Genomic DNA, 25,354 nt, shown 5'->3' with positions numbered 1-25,354 from the left:
GTTCTGTGCGTCCAGATGTCCTACACATGCTGAGACACTGTATATGTCGAGAGAAAGGTCATGCGTGCACACATTACACAGGGTGTGTATCATTTACGGTCAAACTAACACACCAGATATAATGTGTGATATTGTTTAGTGTGTGATCAGGACACTATAGTTCATTTCTGTGAGTGTGGAGAGCAAAATAAAGTAAACTGGGACATATTACACCCAATAATTCTTCATACAGCGACTACCAGTAAAGATTGGGAGCAGAAATGATTCGGACAAAGTGTATTTACTGCTCTTTTTACACACACACTGAACAACATGAAGCATTGCTTGGTCACTGGTTGAGCTAAACTGGTATTATCTAATTGTGTATCAGATATTCAACATAATTCATGTGTGAGAGTCCAACAGAAGGACCAAAACCAGTCCAATATCCACTGATCTGAGAACTGAGTTCTGCTCATGTTTGTTAATGAGAGACATGTTGAAGGTCAAATCAAATCAGCTTTATTTATGCAGCGCTTTTTATAATAGAGTGTTTGAGAGCAGTTTTACAGAGATAACAGGAAAATAACGCGACAAAGTTGTATATGAATCACACTGTGTTGTATTTTCTCCAGAAGTGAATATGATCATATCCTCAGAGATATGATGATAACCTCAGAGATATGATAATAACCTCACAGGTATGATGGTAACCTCAGAGATTTGATCCTCAGAGATATGATCATAACCCCAGAGCTCATGGTCTTACGAGGATCAGCCGTTTCTGCTGTAGAAAACATGACAGGGATTTATAGTTCCTGAAGCCGAGCGTTGAACTCTCTAACCTGAACACACACATAAACACAAACACATGTTGCACACGTACAGTGTGTGTAGATCTGACAGAACTGACCTAGTTGGCTCTGAACCAGCGCCGGTTTCAACAGGAAAACACAATCTCGATGTCATAAACCTCCTCATTATTTCTGTCTTTACAGCCTCGTTTCAGAAGCGCACGTGTCCAAGAGCTGCTCCAGAACAACTCCAACATACAGATCCAACATACGAGTCCATATTTTCAGGGATGATCAATGCTTTTGTTTTGCTTCGGTTTTCGGGCTTCGGTTTGGTTTTCATGTTCGTCTAAACATTTGTTTGACGTAGAATGTTGATTTAAAGTTATCTGGTCTTTAATGATGTTCTCAAAATGCGATTCATACATACATATATATATATAGATGGATATATATATATATATATATATATATATATATATGAAGAGTTCAGATGCAAAAGCCTTTAAATGCCATTTGAAATTTTCTTCTTGAATGATGATTTTTTTTTATTAAACTTGTATATTTAAGTTCAGTAATTTCACTTAAATAACAATTAATAGGTAATTATTATTGCCATTTAAGTGAAATCACTGAACTTAATTATACAAGCTTGATAAAAATCATCATTCTAGAAGAAAATTTCAAGTGGCACTTAGAGGCTTTTGCATCTGAACTCTTCACATATATATATATGTAGATATATAGATATGTAGATATATAGATATATAGATATAGATCTTTGAGTTCAGCTCATGACAAATGGGGGCGAAAACTAAAGTATTGTGTTTATAATTTTGTTCAGTGCACATATTTTTTTTGCATTTATTTTCTTAAATGGTACAAGTTTCGGAACGTTCAGAAAATATTAAAAGTAACATTCCCATAATGTTTTAAGAATGATATGGAATGTTCTCTTAGCTTTCATATATCCAACTGGATCTTGTTTAGAGAACATTAAAGGGGTGGTATAATGACCTCAAGATAGAAAAGAAATCTCCGATGTCCCCAGAGTGTGTATGCAAAGTTGTAGTTTAAAATACCCCACAGATATTTTTATATAGCATGTTAAAGTTGTCTCTTTTTGAGGGTTAGCTAAACGCACCGTTTTGTGTCTGGCCCTTTAAATGCAAATGAGCTGCAGCTCCCAACACAGTGGGCGGAGCTTCAAGAGTGAGTGTGTTGGCAGCTCCGACACACGCTAAAATGGCAGAAACTGTTCTGCCTTTAATGTTAAAACGAGTCAGACAAAGACGGAGAGACTAAGAAGAAGTGACAACATGTAGGAGCAACAGGACGTCTCTGAATGGTTAGTTGATGAATTTATGTTTCTTCAGTTAGCATATTCTGTCAGGATAATCTATAAATCGCTCGTATAGGAACTGTTGTGAGATACACAGACAGTGACTTTCTATTGTATGTGAAAAGAAGGAAGCTAGTTTGAGCTGACTCATAAATGTACTCTTATACAAACCCAAATTTTAGGCTTGGTGATGTCACTAACCTGGGAGGAAGCTCGTGTAGTTCCTCACCAGCCGTGTGTTGTAGTCCTTTTCTTTAAAAGCAAATATCTTCCTTTGCTTTGAACTTTGAACGTTGTAACTTTGATAATGTTGTTTATGCTCAAACAGCAACATTACACACTAACTAAAAGTCAAATCATAATCAACTACACCTTTAAGCAGTAATATCAACATAAACTGGGAGTTGTATATCGCTGATCCTGACAGAAATCTGCATCTTTTGCTCAATCTCTTTTCCAATGTTAAGATTTGTCACCAATCGTTTGTTTGTAATTTCCATAAATTGATTGACTGAACATCTAACACGATCTCTCTAACCTCTAAAAACACCGTCATTTCATTCCTAATAATAAATATCCAACGAAAACTATGAATTGCTTGATTTTCTGACCAATTCGAAGGATTTTTTTATCTCAAGCTTCAGCACAAAAACACCATATATCACTCAGGCGTTTGTTCTCTCTCTCTCTCCACCCATCACACACACACACACACACTCTCGTTGAGTTTTCTGTCAGCAAGAGCGATCGAGCAGAACAAAGAAAACAACTAGAGAAATGAAGTGATGAGTTTCATCACGTATCAAGTGTCAGTCGATCATCACGAGGACATATTCCCTTTTAGAGAATAATTATTCAACTTTGAAGCTCTTTCCAATCACACCAGAGGAGCGACGGCCGTCCAGTGTGTTATTGTGGAAAGTGGCGTGAGCTCATGCTTGCACTCGCGCAGACCTCACACTCGATCTCTCGCGGCCGAGAGAAGCTGCGGGACGCTTCTGGAAACTGCCGGACTGAGTCGTTGTGGACGCAGAGGACTCTAGTGAAATATATAATTGAGTGTGGAAATTAATTCCATGTTTTCTTATAATATTACCAAGTGGCAGCATATATACAGTATATTGAGAATAGCAGAGGGCCTAACACCGATCCTTGTGGTACTCCATAGTCTACTGACGTTATCTTCGATTTTTCCCCATTTAAACCAAGCGTGCCGCACAAGCCCTCAAAAGTGAAGCCAAAACGTCTCGACCGGTCCTAGTATAGCTCATAACCCCCGCCTCCCCATGTTATTCAATGGGACGCGAGACCAATTAAATTACACTTCACATGTCCTTTTTCCAAAGTGTCATTTGCTGTAGTTTCTATCACGTTGATGTGATTTCAAGTGTTCGTTTTTAAAATAAGTTTGTTTTTAGTTAGTTATGTGATGATAAAAACGGTGCTCTGACATCATGATTGACAGCTGTGATTGACAGGTTCTCTGTGCGAGGTAGTCACTGAAGCACCAGCGGACTTTTTTTAATAATGTTGATAATGTTGATTATTATAACGTGACATACTGTCATTCCACACGATTCTAAAGACTTCTACTGTACATTTGAGGTGGTAATATGGACATGTTAGGTGGTAATATGTACATTTGAGGTGGTAATATGGACATTTTAGGTGGTAATATGGACATGTTAGGTGGTAATATGTACATTTGAGGTGGTAATATGGACATTTTAGGTGGTAATATGGACATGTTAGGTGGTAATATGTACATTTGAGGTGGTAATATGTACATTTTAGGTGGTAATATGGACATGTTAGGTGGTAATATGTACATTTTAGGTGGTAATATGTACATTTTAGGTGCTAATATGTACATTTTAGGTGGTAATATGGACATGTTAGGTGGTAATATGTACATTTTAGGTGGTAATATGTACATTTTAGGTGCTAATATGTATATTTTAGGTGGTAATATGGACATGTTAGGCGGTAATTTGTACATTTTAGGTGGTAATATGTACATTTTAGGTGCTAATATGTACATTTTAGGTGGTAATATGGACATGTTAGGTGGTAATATGTACATTTTAGGTGGTAATATGTACATTTTAGGTGCTAATATGTACATTTAGGTGGTAATATGGACATGTTAGGTGGTAATATGGACATGTTAGGCGGTAATTTGTACATTTTAGGTGGTAATATGTACATTTTAGGTGGTAATTTGTATATTTTAGGTGGTAATATGTACATTTTAGGTGGTAATATGTATATTTTAGGTGGTAATATGTACATTTTAGGTGGTAATATGTACATTTTAGGTGGTAATATGTACATTTTAAGTGGTAATATGTATATTTTAGGTGGTAATATGGACATGTTAGGTGGTAATATGTACATTTTAGGTGGTAATATGTACATTTTAGGTGGTAATATGTACATTTTAGGTGGTAATATGTATATTTTAGGTGGTAATATGGACATGTTAGGTGGTAATATGTACATTTTAGGTGGTAATATGTACATTTTAGGTGGTAATATGTACATTTTAGGTGGTAATATGTATATTTTAGGTGGTAATATGGACATGTTAGGTGGTAATATGTACATTTGAGGTGGTAATATGGACATTTTAGGTGGTAATATGGACATGTTAGGTGGTAATATGTACATTTGAGGTGGTAATATGTACATTTTAGGTGGTAATACAGGGGTTGGACAATGAAACTGAAACACCTGGTTTTACAACACAATAATTTGTTAGAATGGTGAGGGCCTCATTTTGCATCCAAATACAGCACCAATTGACAGATAGAAGTCCTTCACAGTGACCAGAGGGATTATGAGCCGTTCGTCTTCCAGAACAGTGTCCAGGTCACTATATGATGCTGGTGGACTCGCTCCTCCAAAACACCTCAATAATATTCAGATCTGGTGACTGTCAGACCATGGGAGATGTTCAACGTCACTTTCATCTTCATCAAACCCTTCTGTCACAAGTCTTGCTGTGGTGCATGATCATGGTTTGAGCATCAGGTGCTCATGATCCTCCAGAAGGGTTTGGTAGTCCTCGGCAGTGTCATGTCCATCAAATACAATCAGGATTGTCATGATATTGGAGCTCAAACCATCACTGACCCACCCGTGCTTCACTCTGAAGATTGGCCGCCAGGCATATAGATGTGAAACCTCCAACATTGGCCAGTGTTTCAGTTTCATTGTCCAACCCCTGTAGATTAGTTTGTTTCCATTTACGCTCTAAGTTATCTATCTATCTGTAACAAATAATCTCTAAACCATCTTTTTTATAGTTTTAGTACTTGTTTTAAGCAGTGCATGTATAGTTAGTCTTGTGTTCAGTGTAGATGAAAGGTCCGTCCTGCGGTGAGACTGAAAGGTTTAGAAGTTGTCTGACGTTGATCCGGGCGTGAGTTCGGTGAGCGTCTGCCACTGATCACAGATTCCCTGATAAACACGGGCTGGAGAACGTGAGCTCCTCATCGCTGCGAGCCAAAGCCCAGCATTAGATCTGTGATGTGGAGTTCATTACCCGGAGATACGTGCCGATCCTCTCTTCTCCGGCATAAACCAGGGCTTAGTCGTGTTCCTGAAGTCCTGGGATCATGAGTGCAGTCGATGAAAGATTTCCTCCGAGATCCGGTCAACATTACGGATGATTGGGCTCTTTTTGATGTTAAAATAGGCTGATTTGCTTTCACACATTGTGCGAAACCATGTGTCAAAGCACTCGTTATTTTTTAATTAATAATGTCAATATTTTTATTTTAACAGGGAATCTTCTTACGCTCTAAAAAATGCTGGGTTATTTTTAAACCCAAATGTTGAGCATTTTGACTATGTTGCTGGGTTATTCATTGATTAAAAACAACCCAGCAAATGGGTTAATCTAGAAAAACCCAACCTGTCCAATATTTACCCACCACTGGGTTGCCAAATAACCCAAACTGGGTTGAACTGTAGAACTTTATCTAACATTACTCAAAGTAACATTAAAAGAATGATCATTTAAAGTTATGTGGTCTTATAATAATAATAATGCACTCTAAAAAATGCTGGTTGGTTTTAACCCAATTTTGGGTAAAATGTGGACAAACCCAGCCATTGGGTTACATTTTTAAATTACATTTTTAACCCAATGGCTGGGTTTGTCCACATTTTACCCAAAATTGGGTTAAAACAACCCAGCAAATGGGTTAATCTAGAAAAACACAACCTGCTATGTCAAAATAACCCAGCGTGTGTTCTGTCCAATATTTACCCACCACTGGGTTGCCAAATAACCCAAACTGGGTTGTTTTTAACTGTGGAACTTTATCTAACATTACTCAAAGTAACATTAACAGAATGATCATTTAAACTTATGTGGTCTAATAATGCACTCTAAAAATGATGGGTTGTTTTAACCCAATTTTGGGTAAAATGTGGACAAATCCAGCCATTGGGTTACATTTTTGAATTACATTTTTAACCCAATGGCTGGGTTTGTCCACATTTTACCCAAAATTGGGTTACAACAACCCAGCATTTTTTAGAGTGTTTTCAAAACATCAAACGTTTCAGTTGGACGTTCTTCTGATGTTTTTTAAATGTTACAGAACATTCCGAGAACATTTAAAAGTAACGTCGCAGAATTATCAAATGGAATGTTCCCGTAATGTTTGAATATTTGAAAAACTGATTTGAACATTCAGGAAAAAAACATTGGTAACACTTTGGTTCATTAGTTATGAATTATCTAACATGAACTAACAAAGATCAATACATTTGTTCTGGTATTTATTAATCTTTGCTAATGTTAGTTAATAATAATACAGCTGTTCATTCTGTGTTCATGTTAGTTCATAGTGTTCACAAATAAAAGTAAAACCTTTGATTTTTAATATCAACTAAGATTCATAAATGCTGCTAAAAGGTATTGTTCATTCTTAGTTCATGTTGAACTAATGAACTTTATTGTAAAGTGTTACCGAAACATATAATGACAACAAAACATTCTTAGAACATATTTTAGTTAGCATGAGTTTCATTTGAAATAATAAAAGCTTCGACGCCGCAGGTCTCCGACTCGACGTAACAGGGATAAATGTTCTCTATTTGTTCCAGTTTCCACTTTGCCTTTGAGCGTTGGATATCATACGAGTTTTCCTGGTTTACAGCCTTAAATAATAAACCTCATGAACACAGTGTGTGTGAACGCCGCGTCCATGCGTCTTTATAACCAATGGTGTCGTTTGTACAGTCCGTCATCAGGAGCTGATCCGAGTTCAGTGCTTGAGCCCCAGATTCATTAAAGCGTTGACTAATTAAATCAGGCAGACTAATGAAATGTTCTCCAGACATCATCTGCACGGGATTATAATGGGCGAATGGTTAGATCTGTGAGGAGAAGCTCAGTCCTGAAGCACACAACATCACAGTTCAACACCTCGAGTAATGTTGGCTGTTTCAGAACTCATCGCCGTGATGGAGACGGTTGCCAGGGCGTTGCTATCGGGTTGCTAAGGTCCTTAGAGTGGTTGCTAGGGACTGAGTCTCTGAGTTTTTCGCCTCAGCTGTTTTATCGTTCAGCAGCAGTTAACTAATTACAGTGTGTGTGTGTGTGTGTGCCAATATCAATATTCTCCATTCTGTGAAAAATATGAATTATGTATTTAGATGTTCTTCTATTTTACGTTCAACATTAAAATAACTTTATTTCTTATGATTATTTTTAAATGCTTTCTATGTAAAGCACTGATATATAATAAAGCGGCATCCGTGGACACTATTCCCCGTCCGAGTCTGTTTCACGCATCTACAAGCGAGAGCATGGGAACCTGCATGAATCTGTAGGACACCGCGAGAGCACCATGTATGGTCCGTTCCCACACACACACACACACACTCGTCTGGTCAGCTGTGAAGCTTTATCTGGGTTAGTGTGAGGATCAGCGGCTGGAGCTCTAAAGTTTCAGAGCCTCAGGAGAAGATCTCCTCAATCCCACTAGATCTCCTCTCGTTTCCATCGACTGACCTCTCCATGTCAGATCTGCCCTGCTTCACCTGTGTGTGTGTGTGTGTGTGTGTGTGTGTGTGACGTCTGTAACTGCTCCAGTATAGCGTTAACACACAGCAGCTGTGTGTCGCTCAAGCTCCATATAGACGGATAAATCCCCTGACCTCTGACCTCTCGCTTCACCTCCACCGTCTCTCTCACCTTCGTTTAATAACTCTTCACTGTAAAGTGACCTGTCAATCATCCTGTCACAGTAAAGTGACCTGTCAATCATACTGTCGCTGACCTGTCAATCATCCTGTCACAGTAAAGTGACCTGTCAATCATTTATTTAATTTATCCTGCGTCATGTATTGCATTTTCTGTTGGATTCTACTTTATCTACATCTATCGAGAAGTTCATATTGGGTCCTGTTTTTATTAGCTAGTCTTTTTCTTTCAGAGCAAAGATGACACATTTTACATACAATATAAAAAAAAAAACAACACACTCTCACTTGTTAAGTTATCCCATTTGTTCTGGAGTTTAGATCTCGGCAGTATGGAAGCTTGTTTCCGCCACAGAATGGAAAATAAAAAAAGGTAATTGCGACTTTTTATCTCACAATTCTGACTTTATTTCTCAGAATTGCGAGATATAAAGTCAGAAATGCATGATATAAAGTCGCAATTGAATGGTTATAAAGTCAGAATAGCGAGATATAAAGTCAGCATTGCTAGATATAAAGTCAGAAATGCATAATATAAAGTCGAAATTGCGGTTGTGAAGTCAGAATTGTGAGATATAAAGTCAGAATCGCAAGATATAAAGTCAGAATTGTGAGATAAACTATTCTGAGAGGAAAAAAGGTTTTTTTTCCCCTTAGTAGTGGCCTGTTCAACAAGTAGTTCAACAAACTATAGGACATGTTATTTATTTATGTTTTATTTTTTCATTTGTTTTTATCTATTTATTATCTCATGTTTTTATCTGTTTTTGGGTAAATGTGTATGTGTTGGCTACCTGTTGTGAACTAAATTGCCCCTTGGGGACATTAAAGATATTTCAACTATTTCAACTTCTGATAAGTCGCAATTGTGAGTTTAGGCTATATCTCACAATTCTGAGAAAATATGTCAGAATTTTGCAGTTATGTGAAACTCACAATTATGTGTTATAAAGTCAGAATTGAGAGATGTAAACTCGCAATTGTGAGAAAAAAGTCAGAATTGTGAGATAAAAAGTCGCAATTACCTTTTTCATTTCTCATTCTGTGGCGAAAACAAGCTTCCATAGTTTCCTTCCCCCTGCACTGCCTTGAATATTTTTGAATACTTTTTCTCAGAATTGCGACTTTATATCTCGCAATTCTGACTTCATATCTCGCAATTGTGAGATAAAAAGTCACATTTATTTATTTATCTTTAGTCAGTGGCGTAAACAAGTTTCCATACGACAGGGAATTGAATGTGCAGTGTTGTGGGAAAAAAATGTGAGTGACGACAGCTTCTGAAATGTTGACTGTTCCAAGATGGCGGACGAGTCGTCGAATGTGGCATATCTATGTGCCGTCATACCGGAGATGATTGAGAACGCTTTAAGGCCAATTTATACTTCTGCGTAGGGTGCGCGCAGTAGGTACGGCGTAGCATACGCACAGACGCGTCCCATACCGCGTACCCTTCCGCGTTGCCTGACGCGCACCTCTTCAAAAATGTAACTACACGTCGCGACGACGCGGACCGCAAGATCGGTGATTGGTCGGCTTGGTAGCGTCGTATTTCCTCATACGCATTTCCGCACGTACCTTCTCACGCATTTCCACACGTACCATCTCCTCCGACGTCTTCTCTCATTTCTGCCTTTCAGTTTTAGTAATTTCACTAAAATTAACTGTTTTTTCACCCCAATAAGCTCCAACTCCAACATGATCCACTCTCTTTCAGTCGCTATTGCTTGTAGTAACCTAGCCGCGAGGAATCTAAACACAGTGGAACATTAAAACTCTCCGCCGCCAACTAGCGTTTCGGGGCAGTACTGCAGAGCAACCAAGACCTGAACGCAGAAGTATAAATGCTCACAACGGCGTCGCCTACGTGCGAAGCCAACGCCGTACACTACGGCGTACCCTCGACGCAGAAGTATAAATTGGCCTTTACACAACAAATGACTTGATGCAAGCTTGGCCCTTCTCTATCCATCTCTTCTGGGTCTGATCGCACGACTGAAGATGACGGACAGTTCCCGAGACTCGTGATAAATCACAACATGCGTTAACGTTACTCCTGCGTCTCGGTCAATCCAGCGGTATAAATCTGAACAGCGCTTATTCACGAACACCCCTGAGTGAGTCTCCTTCCCCGCAACACACACACACATCACCTGTGTTCATTCCTGCCGTGCCACATTCATCTATCCAACGCTTTCCCTCACGGACCCACATAATAACTCAATAATAAGCGACTGGAGCCGTTTTCAGATTCATCATGTGTGCTTCAAAATATGCATACGGCATTCTTTGGAATTCATGCGAGAGATATGTGTAAAATGTTTGCCATTTTATTGGAATATTTTTGCTCGTTACTCATTTTTCTACAGTACTGACATTTATGAATCGTTTTAAAGGAGGTTGTTTGGAATTGCACACAATAAGAAAAGGTATTAAATAAAAACTATTTGTGCTTTTATTTTTATTATGATCAGCTAGCTACTTTAAGACAGGGAATTTATTTATGTTGTTCTTTTACTTGGTTGCCAATGACGCAAACGTTAAAATTGTGAGATTAGCTAATCAATACTACCTCCCAGATATAATACAGGTTCATAATTAACATGAATAATGCATCATTATAATAAAGGGTAACGGTAACCCACTAGTAATGACTCCAGTGTTATTACATCTTTCTAAAGAAACTAAGTATCTGGATCAGTATAAAGTGAAGATCATGGGAACACACTGATGACTAAAGTGTTACCAAGTCCATTGGGAATTACTATTTAAAATCTCACAAAAACCTCAAAAGCTTTCAGTCAATATTTATCAAGCTTTTCCAAATGATTTGTTCCTTTAGAAGGATGTAGTAACACTTGAGTCATTATGATATTAATTATGAACCTCAGTTCTTATTCTTCAGTGAGATATGAAATAGTTATTGATTAGCTAATCAACCAAGCACTGTTAATCAGAGTTTGTTATAGTAGTTACTTGAATGTTAATAATGTGTTACTCATTATTTCCTGCGCAGTTATTCATTAATGAAGGAACAGTGTTTTTAAACTGTTACCAGATCAGTTTTATACATCAGTTATTGAACTGAACTAAAGTGAGCTGAATGAAGCTGCCTTGAAGCAATCTGTCTTGTGTAAAGTTATATTATATGATATTATGAATGCACTTCCATGATCTTGACATAAACTCTGATGAGAAAGACTGAACACTCGCGAGTACAGACGTGTCTGAGTTGTTGAAGAGCCGCGAGCCGCGTGTTTATGAGCGATCTCTCGTAAACCCTCCAGAGAAGACCAGACACACACACACACTGGCTTCAGTGAGCACGCGCAGTTCACAGATGCGAAAGAAGTCAGACACTTCATTCATTTAATCCGAGTTATAACTGAGCCTCGTAAACGCACGGCTACGACCGCGGAGACGCCGACTCGAGGACTGGCAGATCTTACTGTAAACTCTCTGAACGCTTGCACACCAATGAGATGTTGACTCATTATCACACCCACAAATTCATATTCTGACATTATTTGCTCACAATTTTCTGTACAAACAAAGTAGGAAAAGTTAGGCTATACAAAAACACTATAGGCCTGTATTAGTATCTGTCCCGCAGTTTAGAAACAACTTGATGTAGAATCTTGAGTTTAGCGTAAACTTTTGCTAGCGCGACATTGACACGATTCAGTCGAATTCAGTAATTGAGTCGAGCTGAAGTCGTATATAATTAAAGTCATTTCATACAATAATTGATGAACTTTACAGTTTCTAAACTGAATTGCGGATCAGACTCTCTATTGTCTATATTTTCATATTTTATGAAGTTTGCATTATCTTCTATCCACCTATTTTAAAGTGCATTGTGATCTCGCCTATGGAAACGCCAATATATGCACATCAATTCTAAAACATGTGCTAATGTGCTAAATTTTAAGCAACTAACATGTCCCATAATGCACTTTTCAAGGGTTAATAAAAGTACAAAAGCTTTCAGATGGTACTAACATGTCCCATAATGCACTTTTTAAGGGTTAAAAAGGTACAAAAGCGTTTAGAAGGTACTAACATGTCCCATAATGCACTTTTTATGGGTTAAACAAAAGTACAAAAGCTTTCAGATGGTACTAACATGTCCCATAATGCACTTTTCAAGGGTTAATAAAAGTACAAAAGCTTTCAGATGGTACGAACATGTCCCATAATTTACTTTTTAAGGGTTAAAAAGGTACAAAAGTGTTTAGAAGGTACTAACATTTCCCATAATTCACTTTTTAAGGGTTAAAAAGGTACAAAAGTGTTTAGAAGGTATTAACATGTCCCATAATTCACTTTTTAAGGGTTAAAAAAAGTACAAAAGCTTTCAGATGGTACTAACATGTCCCATAACGCATTTTTTTAAGGGTTAAAAAGGTACAAAAGCATTTAGAGGGTACTAACATGTCCTATAATGCACTTTTTAAGGGTTAAAAAAAAGTACAAAAGCTTTCAGATGGTAATAACATGTCCCATAATGCACTTTTTAAGGGTTAAAAAGGTACAAAAGTGTTTAGAAGGTACTAACATGTCCCATAATTCACTTTTTAAGGGTTAAAAAAGTACAAAAGCTTTCAGATGGTACTAACATGTCCCATAATGCACTTTTTATGGGATCAAAAAAGGTACAAAGGTGTAACTTTTGAAAGGGGATCACCCCAGTGACAGCTTTTGTACTTTTTTTCTGAGAGTGTTGCTAATACTACATGATTTTCTGGATCTTGGCTTAGTTTTTCCCAGAAGTCTGTGAGGTTTTGCTTGGATCAAGCCCCACCTGTGGAGAAAGGCAGCTTTAAAACACACTGAATGCAGGTATGATCTCTGGATCTGTGTGTGTGCTGAACACTGTCGATTTATAGCACTATTTCTCTTATGGCTGGATTTACCTGTATGTATCCGTTACCTCAGATTATTTAATTGAACAGTATGATCCAGAATGAAGATAAAGGAATATCAGCTGACATTGGCACGTTTCAGTGCTTTCAAAACCTCAACTTGAAGGAAAAACTGAAGGAAAACAACACACAGATCAATGCTGCCCTCTATTGAGAGTTTAAAACACTAATTTCTCCTCATATCTTTGAACATAGCTGATTCATATAATATCCTGTGAATATCAATTGAAAAGTTTAATAAAAGTAATTTTTCCCACTAAAATAATCTTAGAGAACAGAACAGTTTCCCTAAACTCAAAAAAATCAAAAATCAATTCTCCATTTTGGGGTCAATGGTTGTTGACCTTCTTATTAGAGCCAAACTTTCACCCCATTGGACAGATGCTGTGTGATTGACAGCTCCAGGCTCCGCCCACCTCAGGCCCTGCACATGTGGCCCCTGTAAAGCTCTGGCACTGTCTGCACTCTGCAGATCCAGTCTAATTTAATACAAGTTGTTTATCACTCGCTGCGGCAGAATTACATTTTTTATTGCTTGTCTTTTATGAGTCTCTCTTGTATCTATAATTGAGAGTTTGCAGTGTTGTTAATCGTTAAAACAGCACGTGGAGGCTCTAACCAGGGCCGTATGGAGCGGCTCACGTTTGCATGGACAAAATAAAAGAAAGTATAGAAAGAAAAATATTTCCTGATATATTCGAGATTTGAGATAGGCGGTTTGTCAGATGATTTGATGTGAGACAAACTGTTATTTTCATAATGTCACTTTTGATTCACATTCAGAATATCACAAGGTAAGTGAACGAGACTCTATGTTTAAAAAACTTCAACTCCCATAATGCACCGGTGACTGCAGCACCCGGAAGTGCGATACACCGAGTCCACGCGCTGTTGTGTTTGAAAATCATGCGCTTTCTGCAGACAGGGTAAGAAACACTTTCATTATCGTAAATAGTGTAAAGTTGATAATGTATTTCTATATAATGAAGAAGGATGAGTTTAAATTTTTAACCATAACGATTACGCGTGTGTGTAGATAGACCTTACTGTCTATGGTAGAGACCCCTCGACAAAATGGTAATATTGGTGAAACATACCATGGTACTGAATGATAACAGTATTCACAAATCACTTTATGTGATAATGCAAGGCACTCCAAATTAGGGTGACCAACTGTCCTTTTTTCTTATAACAATATAACAATTTTCTGTCCATACAGAGGAGGCATAAACTACTTTAAATGTATTGAAATTAATAAGTTATCTTTGAGTAAACTTTGAGTATCATTTGAGTAGGCCCATCTGTTTGCCGGGCCGAGTGTCCTGGTTTTTGGTAATCAAAATATGGTCACCCTACTCCAAATATAATATTGCAGTAATATCATGGTACTCTGTGCTTTTCTGTGTACGTTACCATGTCAACGATACTTGGGTTAGAGAGAGAGAGAGAGAGAGAGAGAGAGTGTGTGAGTGAGTGAGTGAGTTAGTGATTGTGTTTCTGTTTATATTACATTGTGTGGACCAAATGTCCCCACAAGTATAGTAAAACCTGAAAATCACCTACATTGTGGGGTCCAGCCAGCGGTCCCCATGTGAGAGAGAGTGAGTGAGTGTGTGTTTGAGAGAGATTGTGTCTCTCTCTCTCTGTGTGTGTGTACTAGACTAGTTATGTGTATGTGTGTTTACTCATTCTATAGTAATAATGATAGATAGATAGATAGATAGATAGATAGATAGATAGATAGATAGATAGATAGATAGATAGTACCCCGGCTTTACCCCAGTATGTGAGCGTGTAACATGTAACATCTGTGTGTAAGCGCTCAGGATGATCAGCGTTACGGAGAGTCCAGATGTTGGGCATCAGGGTAATGTGAGCGGAGCTGAAGCTCACGTGTCGCTCAGACGGATGCTGCCGGAGTTATAGACTTCATTAAGACCTTGTAAACTTCTCTTCTCTTAATCTTCTCGCTTTCAGACGCTCGGGGCTTTTAACGTTCACACCATCGAGCGCTGCGGCCTGCCAAAGCCCAGAAAACACAACCATAAAACCCACAATCAAGCCGTTTGCGTGTGAAACAACACTTAAAACCAGATTGAGGACGGTTTGGTTTGGCAGCGTGAAGCGTGTAAAATCTGTGTAGAAACGTGTGGCCACCCAGCGAGCAGACTGGACTCGTGTGTGTGTGTGTGTGTGGACGTGAACCCTGTTAAAGTCAGCCTGGAATTGACAATTGATATTTTTATGGAGTTTATCATTATTGTGTTAAATTGACGTGTAATCTTGAATCAGCATCTCTTCTCTGATGACGAGGGCGGGGATTTAACCTGTCACTCACATGAGATCAGCCAATAGCAATCCACAACCATCCAATCAATTCCCCACAGACACAATCAAGCCCCGCCCACATGTGTTCTCGTTCCAGAAGCGATTCACTCGATATACGACACAATACAGGAGAACGCCACTGTCATGCCGAGTTCATCCTTACGTCACACTTTATAACACATCTCTCCCTCGCGGGTCAAAATGACCCGAAGCCCTAAAACTATAATTTTTTCTTAATAATTTTTAATGCAATTTTGTTTTTGTTATTTTATTTAACTTTAAATTAAGTGCGAAAAACTGCAATACATCGAAAATCCGCTAGAGGGCGGTCCCAAAATGGAGCAAATATCCCTTACAACTTACCAGCAAATTCAGATGGGTTGTAGCTGAGGCTACTTGGCTGAAGAGGCGGGGCCACTGGCTGGCTCAGTCTCACACAAACCCCACCCTTTTATCCATATATGGATTGGCCAGATGATGGGCGGGGCTAGGCTTTCCCAAGATTTTCCAATATGGCGCCGGCCATACCCCCCATAAACGGCTTCAAAACCGTTCTTCAGAGAGACTATGGGTGACATCACAGACTCTTTATCTATATATTTTACAGTCTATTCCTCTCACACACACACATGTACACATTATACAATATTTTTTTTTGGTAAAGTTTTATCATTTTTAGATATTTGTATGTGTACTGAAGCATTCCATTCATTCCTAAAGGGGTCAAATTTGATTAGTTACTTTTTTCGCATCCACTCTCAAACGATTAATCCCATCCAAAATGAAGCTTTGTGTTTACATAATATATGTGTGTGCACTGTGTATAATTATTCTGTATATATATAAATACACACACATGCATGCATATTTAAGAAAAAAATATTATTTATATATAATATGAATTATATATAAATCTATATACAGTATATGCATGAAAATATTTCTTAAATATATTCAAGCATGTGTGTGCATTTATATATTTATAAAATAATTATACACATTAATCGCATCCAAAATAAAAATTTGTGTTTACATAATATATGTGGGTGCACCGTGTATAATTATTTTGGATGCGATTAATCGTTTGACAGCCCTGCGTGTGTATTTGTGGTTCAAGTGCGACAAAAAAATGAGTTTCAGGTCAAAATGAATGTAGACATAATCAAATATATTTTTTCTAATATTTCAGCATTTTTAGTTTTTTCTATTCCATTCATTCCTAAGACCTGCGAGGGAAGGATTTGTTGTTGTTTTTTAGTACTTCAACGACAAAACTCCTTGAATCCATAAAAAAAATTACATTTTTTGTGTAATTGTGGTTCAAGTGTGACAAAAGTCCCCTCTGATGAACACACAACACTCAATTTTATTTATTTTTTGGGGTCAAAATGAGGGAAGGATGAGTGTTAATAACTCTTGTTGATTGGCGTTCAGACGCTGATGTTCCCGACGCCCCTGTTCGCTCCCGGCTCCTCGTTCTCCGACGTGTACGAGCCGGCCGAGGACTCCTTCCTCCTGATGGACGCGCTGGAGAGCGACGCCGGACGGCTGAAGGGAAGCAGGTGATTTACTCCAGACACACACGAGTCCACATGTGCAGTGTATCTGACATCAGAGGAGACTGTCTTCAGAAATAGAAATCGCAGTTCGATAAAAAAGTATTAATTTAAACAATGTTGATTAACAGTTTACTAGAAGGGGTGTGCATAACACCGACACGACACCTGCATAATCATTACATGACATCATAAATATGAAGGATGTTTATGACAACTGTCTTTAAGTGTCATTCGCTCAATTATGATATTTTTAATGCAAATATGACATTGTTTGAGATGTCTTAATGACAAATTGACATTAACCATTACATCATAACCTGTCAGCTAGGGTTGGGTATCGTATGAATTTGAACGATTCTGATTCCGATTCCTTGTTTCGATTCTGGCTCCTAACGATTCTCGATTCCGATTCTTTTAAGAGGCAGGGTCAAAAAAGTTTAGCTAACCTTGCTAACCAACGGCCTTTCTGAAGGAAATATTCCTTTTGTCACAAATTTTGCATTTTGCCGAGATTTCGTGATTTTTAGAAAAGTGAAGCCACACTTTGGACCGCCGACGTAAGCTACTCATGTTCGACTCGCGCGGTTATGCCAACACTTCCGGTAGACGCTTCTTCGATGGTGTTGTTCAGCGGTTTGCTCGGCGGACTGTGAATATCGAAACTAGGAATTGAAATTTGAACTTTTGAACGATTCCGGGAAAAACGAAAAGTTAGTCTCGGTTCCAAACGATACTCGATTCTCGATACCCAACCCTAGTGTCAGCTATGCTTTTGACGGGTCAGTGTGCAATCAGGCGCCTGTTATGAACACTTCGGCTGGTCATGTGACGCCTCAGAGCCGGTCTGATCTTCTGATGTGTGTGTGTTTTCAGAGCGTGTGTGTGTGTGGAGGTGGGCAGCGGATCCGGCGTCGTATCGGCCTTCCTGGCGTCTGTGATCGGCTCTGACGCGCTGTATCTGTGAGTGAAGGAGAACACACACACACACACACACACACCACGGGGTGCAGAAATAAGACACTTTCCATCTGTGTGAGTGAGCGAGTGAGTGAGTGAGTGAGTGAGTGAGCGAGAGAGTGTGATAATGAGTGAGTGAGTGTGTGAGTGAGGGAGTGAGTGAGTGAGTGAGTGAGTGAGTGAGCGAGAGAGTGTGATAATGAGTGAGTGAGTGTGAGAATGAGCGAATGAGTGAGGGAGGGAGTGAGTGAGTGAGTGAGCGAGTAAGTGAGAGAGTGTGATAATGAGTGAGTTAGTGTGTGAGTGAGGGAGGGAGTGAGTAAGTGAGTGAGTGTGAGAATGAGCGAGTGAGTGAGCGAGTGTGAGAGTGAGAGAGGGAGTAAGTGAGTGAGTGTGAGAGTGAGTGAGGGAGTGAGTGAATAAGTGAGTGAGTGAGCGAGTGAGTGAGTGAGTGAGCGAGAGTGTGATAATGAGTGAGTGAGGGAGGGAGTGAGTGAGTGAGTGAGCGAGAGAGTGTGATAATGAGTGAGTGAGTGTGTGAGTGAGGGAGGGAGTGAGTGAGTGAGTGAGTGAGCGAGAGAGTGTGATAATGAGTGAGTGAGTGTGAGAATGAGCGAATGAGTGAGGGAGGGAGTGAGTGAGTGAGTGAGCGAGTAAGTGAGAGAGTGTGATAATGAGTGAGTTAGTGTGTGAGTGAGGGAGGGAGTGAGTAAGTGAGTGAGTGTGAGAATGAGCGAGTGAGTGAGCGAGTGTGAGAGTGAGTGAGAGAGGGAGTAAGTGAGTGAGTGTGAGAGTGAGTGAATAAGTGAGTGAGTGAGCGAGTGAGTGAGTGAGTGAGTGAGCGAGAGTGTGATAATGAGTGAGTGAGGGAGGGAGTGAGTGAGTGAGTGAGCGAGAGAGTGTGATAATGAGTGAGTGAGTGTGTGAGTGAGGGAGGGAGTGAGTGAGTGAGTGAGTGAGCGAGAGAGTGTGATAATGAGTGAGTGAGTGTGAGAATGAGCGAATGAGTGAGGGAGGGAGTGAGTGAGTGAGTGAGCGAGTAAGTGAGAGAGTGTGATAATGAGTGAGTTAGTGTGTGAGTGAGGGAGGGAGTGAGTAAGTGAGTGAGTGTGAGAATGAGCGAGTGAGTGAGCGAGTGTGAGAGTGAGTGAGAGAGGGAGTAAGTGAGTGAGTGTGAGAGTGAGTGAGGGAGTGAGAGAGGGAGTGAGTGAGTAAGTGAGTGAGTGTGAGAGTGAGCGAGTGAGTGTGATAATGAGTGAGTGTGTGAGAGAGTGAGCGAGTGAGTGAGTGAGCGATTAAGTGAGAGAGTGTGATAATGAGTGAGTGTGTGAGTGAGGGAGGGAGTGAGGGAGTGAGTAAGTGAGTGAGTGTGAGAATGAGCGAGTGAGTGAGAATGAGCGAGTGAGTGAGTGAGTGAGAATGAGCGAGCGAGTCAGTGAGTGAGTGAGCGAGTGAGTGAGAGAGTGAGAGAGTGAGGGAGGGAGTGAATAAGTGAGAGAGTGTGAGAATGAGCGAGTGAGTGAGAGAGTGAGTGAGTGAGCGAGTAAGTGAGAGAGTGTGAGAATGAGCGAGTGAGGGAGAGTATGTGTGAGTCAATGTGTGTGTGTTTGACAGTGTGTGTGTGTGTGTGTGTCTGCGAGAACAGAAATCAGTGAGTTGCAAAACTAAAAGTGACTGAACTGACTCAAGCTGATCATCGATTCTGTTATTTTCCTGCTTTGAAATGATCTGTAGTGAATAAAGCTGTGTTGTGTTGTGTGTGTTGTTGTGTTGTGTGTGTTGTGCAGTTGCACTGACGTGAACCCGTCGGCTGCTCTCTACACACTCGAGACGTCGCGCCTCAACAACCTCCGTCTGCAGCCCGTCGTCACCGACCTGGTGAGAGACAGGAGCTCTTAAACACACACTCGATACGGATAGAAGTGTGAAAGCCCCGTGTTTAGACATGACCTCAGTGCAGCGAGGGGAAATTAGCCTCATTAGCTTCATTAGCTGTGTTTCCAGGTTGTGTGCACCGCAGACGCTGGTGTTCAAGCCGCGGCTTCATCTGTGTGTGTGTGTGCCGCCTGTGTTCAGGAGTTCAGGAGTTCACCGGTTCTGTCCTGTGTCACAGGTCGAGTGTCTCTTGCCGAGGTTGCTGGGAAAAGTGGACGTGCTTGTTTTCAATCCGCCGTATGTCGTCACACCGTCAGAAGAGGTAAACCAGTGTGAGGTCATGTGACCAGATTGAGCTGTTTTGATGTAATCGCAGGATTATTCCTCTAGCTGTCAGATATCTTACACACTCACAACTAATGTTAGTTTTTGATGGAAAAAAAATCTCTGAATGTGATCCTTAAAATCAAAAGTTAAAGTTAAATTCTATAAACATTAAAGTCCCCGGTAGTCAATCATTATATCCCTTAAAACTCATATTTGATCATTTAATATCTTGAATGTAACTCGGCACCCTCGCCTCATTTAGTATGTGCAGTTCTATGAATATGCAAATGAGCCCCGCCTCCACTCACTTTGTGGTTTGCTATTTGCTGATCTCATGTGAGTGACAGGTTAAAGCCCCGCCCTCGTGATCAGAGAACAGAAGAGATGCTGATTCAAGATTACACATCAATTTAAAACAATAATGAGTCAATAATTTAGAATAAACACTGCAATATTTCATAACATGTGTTTTCTGTTGACTTTTTCGCCCTTTGTCTTGCTTAGTTGAGGACAATATTTAACCCTTATGCTGCATTAGGGACATTTTTGGTCTTTTGCAGTTTAATTTCTTTGACCATTTTGGCTGTTTTAATGCAAATGGTATGAAATTTGGCAAAATTGTGACTTTTTGGATACATGTAAAAAATGTGATCCCATTTTGCAAAATATGTATAACACACACTGTGTAGATCAAATAGTAACACTCAGCACCATAAAGACCAAAAATGGCCCATTGAAACCCATTAAACCGTTGTTTAAATCAGTAATACATGAAACATGATTTTTGCACAAACATCCTTTCATTTTGAAGCAAAAGCATTATATTTGCATTATATAGTGTATTCCACCAGATGACGTCACTACATATTTATTCCCTATGGGTGGAAATGCACCTTATTTTAGGCAATAGGCAATGTTTAATAGGTGGCCATTTTTGGTCTCTAACGCGCTAAGTGGGATTTTTTGCAAAGTGGGACTGTGATAATCCAAATCTAAAGTTTTCTCTTTGCATTTAGTTTATTGAAAATAATTGAATTTTTGTGTTTTTTCCTCTTATACAAATCGATGGTTTCGCAAACAAAACTGGTAATTAAAGGGTTAAAATCCTGAAATTGAATACATTTTTGGTAGTTATGATGAGGACTGATGCTGGTTAAAAGATTTAACTTGGTAAAAGTGGAAAATAATAATAATATATAATATTTTAGGCAATGTTTAATATGTGGCCATTTTTGGTCCTTAATGCACTCAACGGTGTTAAAAATCTAATGCAGCACAAGGGTTAATATTCAGCAATATTATTGATCTCCTGCATTGACAGCATTATTTGAGAACTGAACTGAGGTGAGGATGACATCACTGTTTACTCCAGAGCGGCTCTATATATATATGAACTAAATTAATAACTTTATTATATAGAAATGAAGCATCACTGATCTGAATCTGGACTGTGAGGATATTCTCTTCTGGATACACACTTTGTTGCATTATTGTCCTGTTTTCTCTAAATCTGCCATCTGTATTGTAAAGCGCTGACTTGACTTTTGTGTGTGTGTGTGTGTGTGTTCTGCACAGGTGGGCGGTCGTGGGATCGAGGCGTCGTGGGCCGGTGGGATTCGCGGCAGGGAAGTGATGGACCGATTATTTCCCATGATTCCACAGTTGCTGTCAGACCAGGGGCTGTTCTACCTGGTGACCGTGGCAGATAATGATCCAGGTGTGTGTGTGTGTGTGTGTCACACTCGTTACATGCAAAGTGAGATATTTCAAGCCTTTATTTGTTATAATAGGCTTTATGCCGTGCGTCACGTGACCAAACCGGAAAACGGGTCTCATCGCATCCGCTTGTCAGAGAAAGTGTTAACGGCCGTAAGAACTGACTACGATATCTATGGATCTTTAAGGTAATCAGCTAACCTAACTAGTTCACTTTGTTATTGGCGTTTTATTCCATTTAAATATCTAAACGTTACTGTGAAGAATAAAAAATATAAAACGTTTAAATATTAATCTGCACATGTGAGGGATATTGGTTATGCTAATCTTTGCTCGCTCCTTTTAAGTTATCTTGAGTAAAACCGCAAAAAATTTCATGAAAAACATACAAAAGACCTGAAGCGGAACGACCTGTTTTACAGAGAATGCGGAAGTAAGTTGTGCATAAAGCCTATTGTGAGGATTATGGCTTACAGCGAGATATGAAAACCTTTTCACAATATTCTCATTTTCAATGTTGGGTTTCATAAGCTGTAATCCATAATCCTCAAAATTATAACAAATAAAGGCTTGGCTCCTATAAATGTTGGGTGCAGTTCACAGCCTCGCCACTAGATGCCGCTAGAATCGCTCTGCAGTGTGTGAGAGTGTTGATGTGACCTGTGTTGTGTGTCTTCTAGAGGAGATTGTGTCTCTGCTGGGTAAAGCTGGGCTGAACGGACACGTGTGTGTGACCCGTCAGGCCGGGCGAGAGAGGCTCTCTGTGCTACGCTTCAGTAAAGCTGACGCCGCGTCCTGAAGAGCGGATGAAGAGGCGGATGTCCCGCGTTTGTGTTTCCATGAAGTCTGCGAAGCTCACAACAAAGCAGTTCTTCATCCTCAGGGACTGATGTGTGTGTCAGACTCTCGCCGCTTCAGTTTCAGAGCTAGCATGCGTTCACTAGCGAGGATTAACCCCAGACTCAACACATGCGGTCTCCCAGAATGCCTCTGGATATTAAACAGGACTGTTTCTAAGTCTTGCTTGCGTTTTCTTTTTTCCACTAAAGGTCCGTTTCACACCGTAACCCGAGAAAAGAGTCAAACGTGAACATTCAAAACCTGAACTCAAAGAGAAAACAGGATTTACTGATTTTTGTGCCGTCAAATTACATTTTTATATAATATATCTCTGTCTACAAACTTAAAAATAAAGCTATATAGAAATACTTTAATTTCAGGTTTAGTAAATATATATATATATATTTAAATTAAGTTAATCTAAAACTTAGTTAACTATAAATTATTTTGTAATTTAGTGATATATTTCAACTGTATTTCATTCCCTGAAAACTATTTTTACTATTTTTAGTTAACAGGATTTTTTAAGTCTTACTTGCAATTTATTTATTTATTTTACATAAAATGTAGATTTTACACAGAAAAGAGTCAAACATAAACATTCAAAACATAACCTAAAAGAGAAAAAGGTTAACCCCCTCAGATCTCAAGTTTCTGAAAAATATAAAAGTACATTTTCCCAGCTCATGAGGTTTCTATAAATGAAAACAAATGAAACATTTTTCGTTTTTTTTTTTTTTTTTTTTGTCCATTCCAATGGACATCAGGTCAAAACAGGTGTACTTCCCAAAATGTACCAACATGAAATAAATTAATAAACATAAAATTTGTTGGTCTATACTTTGAGCTTTTTCTCAAGGTCAAAAAAATTCCAGCAGTATACCATTTCAACTATTATTTTGAGGTTTTTGTTTTACAGATTGCACATTGTTTGTAACAAACTAAATATCTTCGAATCAATCAATCTGGTCATATTAGAGTCATTTTCTGTGTGCATCTTTCTTTTTTTAGAACAAAAACTTGAACATAACTTTAATCATAAGGTTTTTCCTTTATATATTGCACAGTTGTTTATTCATAACAAAATAAACCTAGGAATCAATCAATGCATTCATGTTAGAGTCATTTCCTGTGTGCATCCTGTGTTTTCTTGTATTTTTACAGCACTGGCAGGACGGTTGCCAGCAAGTCACTGTATTTCGATTTCCAGTAACTCTAGCTAGTCCAAGGCCGACAAAAAGGTCCATTCCATCCTTTGGCCCTCATTCCCATGGCCCTCTATCAGAATCCAGAGTTTAAAGAAGATCAGAGAAACTCAAAATTTCAATCCTGAAAAAAACCGACAGTGTTACCCCTTTCGTTTTTTTTTGTTTTTTTTTTGCGAAAAAATAAGTTTCTCCAATCTTCTTAAAACTCTGGATTATGATAGAGTGCCAAGAGACTTTGACTTCAGTGCAAAAATGGAGGCTCTAGACCCTTCCAGAGCTGAGATATTGAGATCCCGCGTAACATTTATGCCACTATAAATATCTCAATATCTCAGCTCTGGAAGGGTCTAGAGCCTCCATTTTTGCACTCAGGTCTAAGTCTCATGGCCCTCCATCAGAATCCAGAGTTTCAAGAAGAATAGAGAAAATTATTTTTTCGCACCAAAAAAAAAAAAAAAACGACAGTGGTACCCCTTTCGTTTTTTTTGGGGGGGCGAAAAATGAAGTTTCTCCATTCTCTCAAAACTCTGGATTCTGATAGAGGGCCATGAGACGTAAACCTGAGTGCAAAAATGGAAGCTCTAGACCCTTCCAGAGCTGAGATATTGAGATCCCACATAGCATTTATCCCACTATTTTTATAATGGCGTACATGCTAAGTTGGATGTCCATATCTCAGCTTTACAAGGGTCTAGAGCCTCCATTTTTGCACTCAGGTCTAAGTCTCATGCCCCTCTATCAGAATCCAGAGTTTTGAGAGGATTGGAGAAGCTTCATTTTTCGCCCGAAAAAAAAAAAAACGTAAGGGGTACCACTGTCGTTTTTTTTTTTCGGGTCGAAATTTTGAGTTTCGATATCTCAGCTCTGGAAGGGTCTAGAGCCTCCATTTTTGCACTCAGGTCTAAGTCCCATGGCCCTCTATCAGAATCCCGAGTTTTGAGAAGATTTGAGAAACTTTATTTTTCGCCCGAAAAAAAAAAAAAACGAAAGGGGTACCACTGTCGTTTTTTTTTTCGGGTCGAAATTTTGAGTTTCGATATCTCAGCTCTGGAAGGGTCTAGACTCTAGAGCCTCCATTTTTGCACTCAGGTTTAAGTCTCATGGCCCTCTATCAGAATCCAGAGTTTTGAGAGGATTGGAGAAGCTTCATTTTTCGCCCGAAAAAAAACAACGAAAGGGGTACCACTGTCGTTTTTTTTTCGGGTCGAAATTTTGAGTTTCGATATCTCAGCTCTGGAAGGGTCTAGAGCCTCCATTTTTGCACTCAGGTTTATGTCTCATG

General features: G+C 39.2%; 1 protein-coding gene across 1 annotated transcript; it reads left to right on the top strand.

Annotated features, from left to right (window-relative positions):
- Positions 1-14,065: 14,065 nt before the first annotated feature.
- Positions 14,066-23,041, top strand: hemk2 (HemK methyltransferase 2, ETF1 glutamine and histone H4 lysine). Its single transcript, XM_039685603.2, has 7 exons — positions 14,066-14,188; positions 17,025-17,152; positions 18,023-18,109; positions 19,894-19,984; positions 20,220-20,303; positions 21,884-22,025; positions 22,705-23,041. Exons 2-7 carry the CDS (start codon positions 17,031-17,033, stop codon positions 22,821-22,823), a joined length of 645 nt encoding a protein of 214 aa, XP_039541537.2. The 5' UTR covers positions 14,066-14,188; positions 17,025-17,030; the 3' UTR covers positions 22,824-23,041.
- Positions 23,042-25,354: the final 2,313 nt, after the last annotated feature.

This window comes from Pimephales promelas, chromosome 6 (assembly GCF_988280905.1).
Source record: "Pimephales promelas chromosome 6, fPimPro1.hap1.1, whole genome shotgun sequence".
Taxonomy (NCBI): domain Eukaryota; kingdom Metazoa; phylum Chordata; class Actinopteri; order Cypriniformes; family Leuciscidae; genus Pimephales; species Pimephales promelas.
The sequence above is the reverse complement of the archived record's forward strand: the minus strand, read 5'-3'. Positions and strand labels throughout refer to the sequence as shown.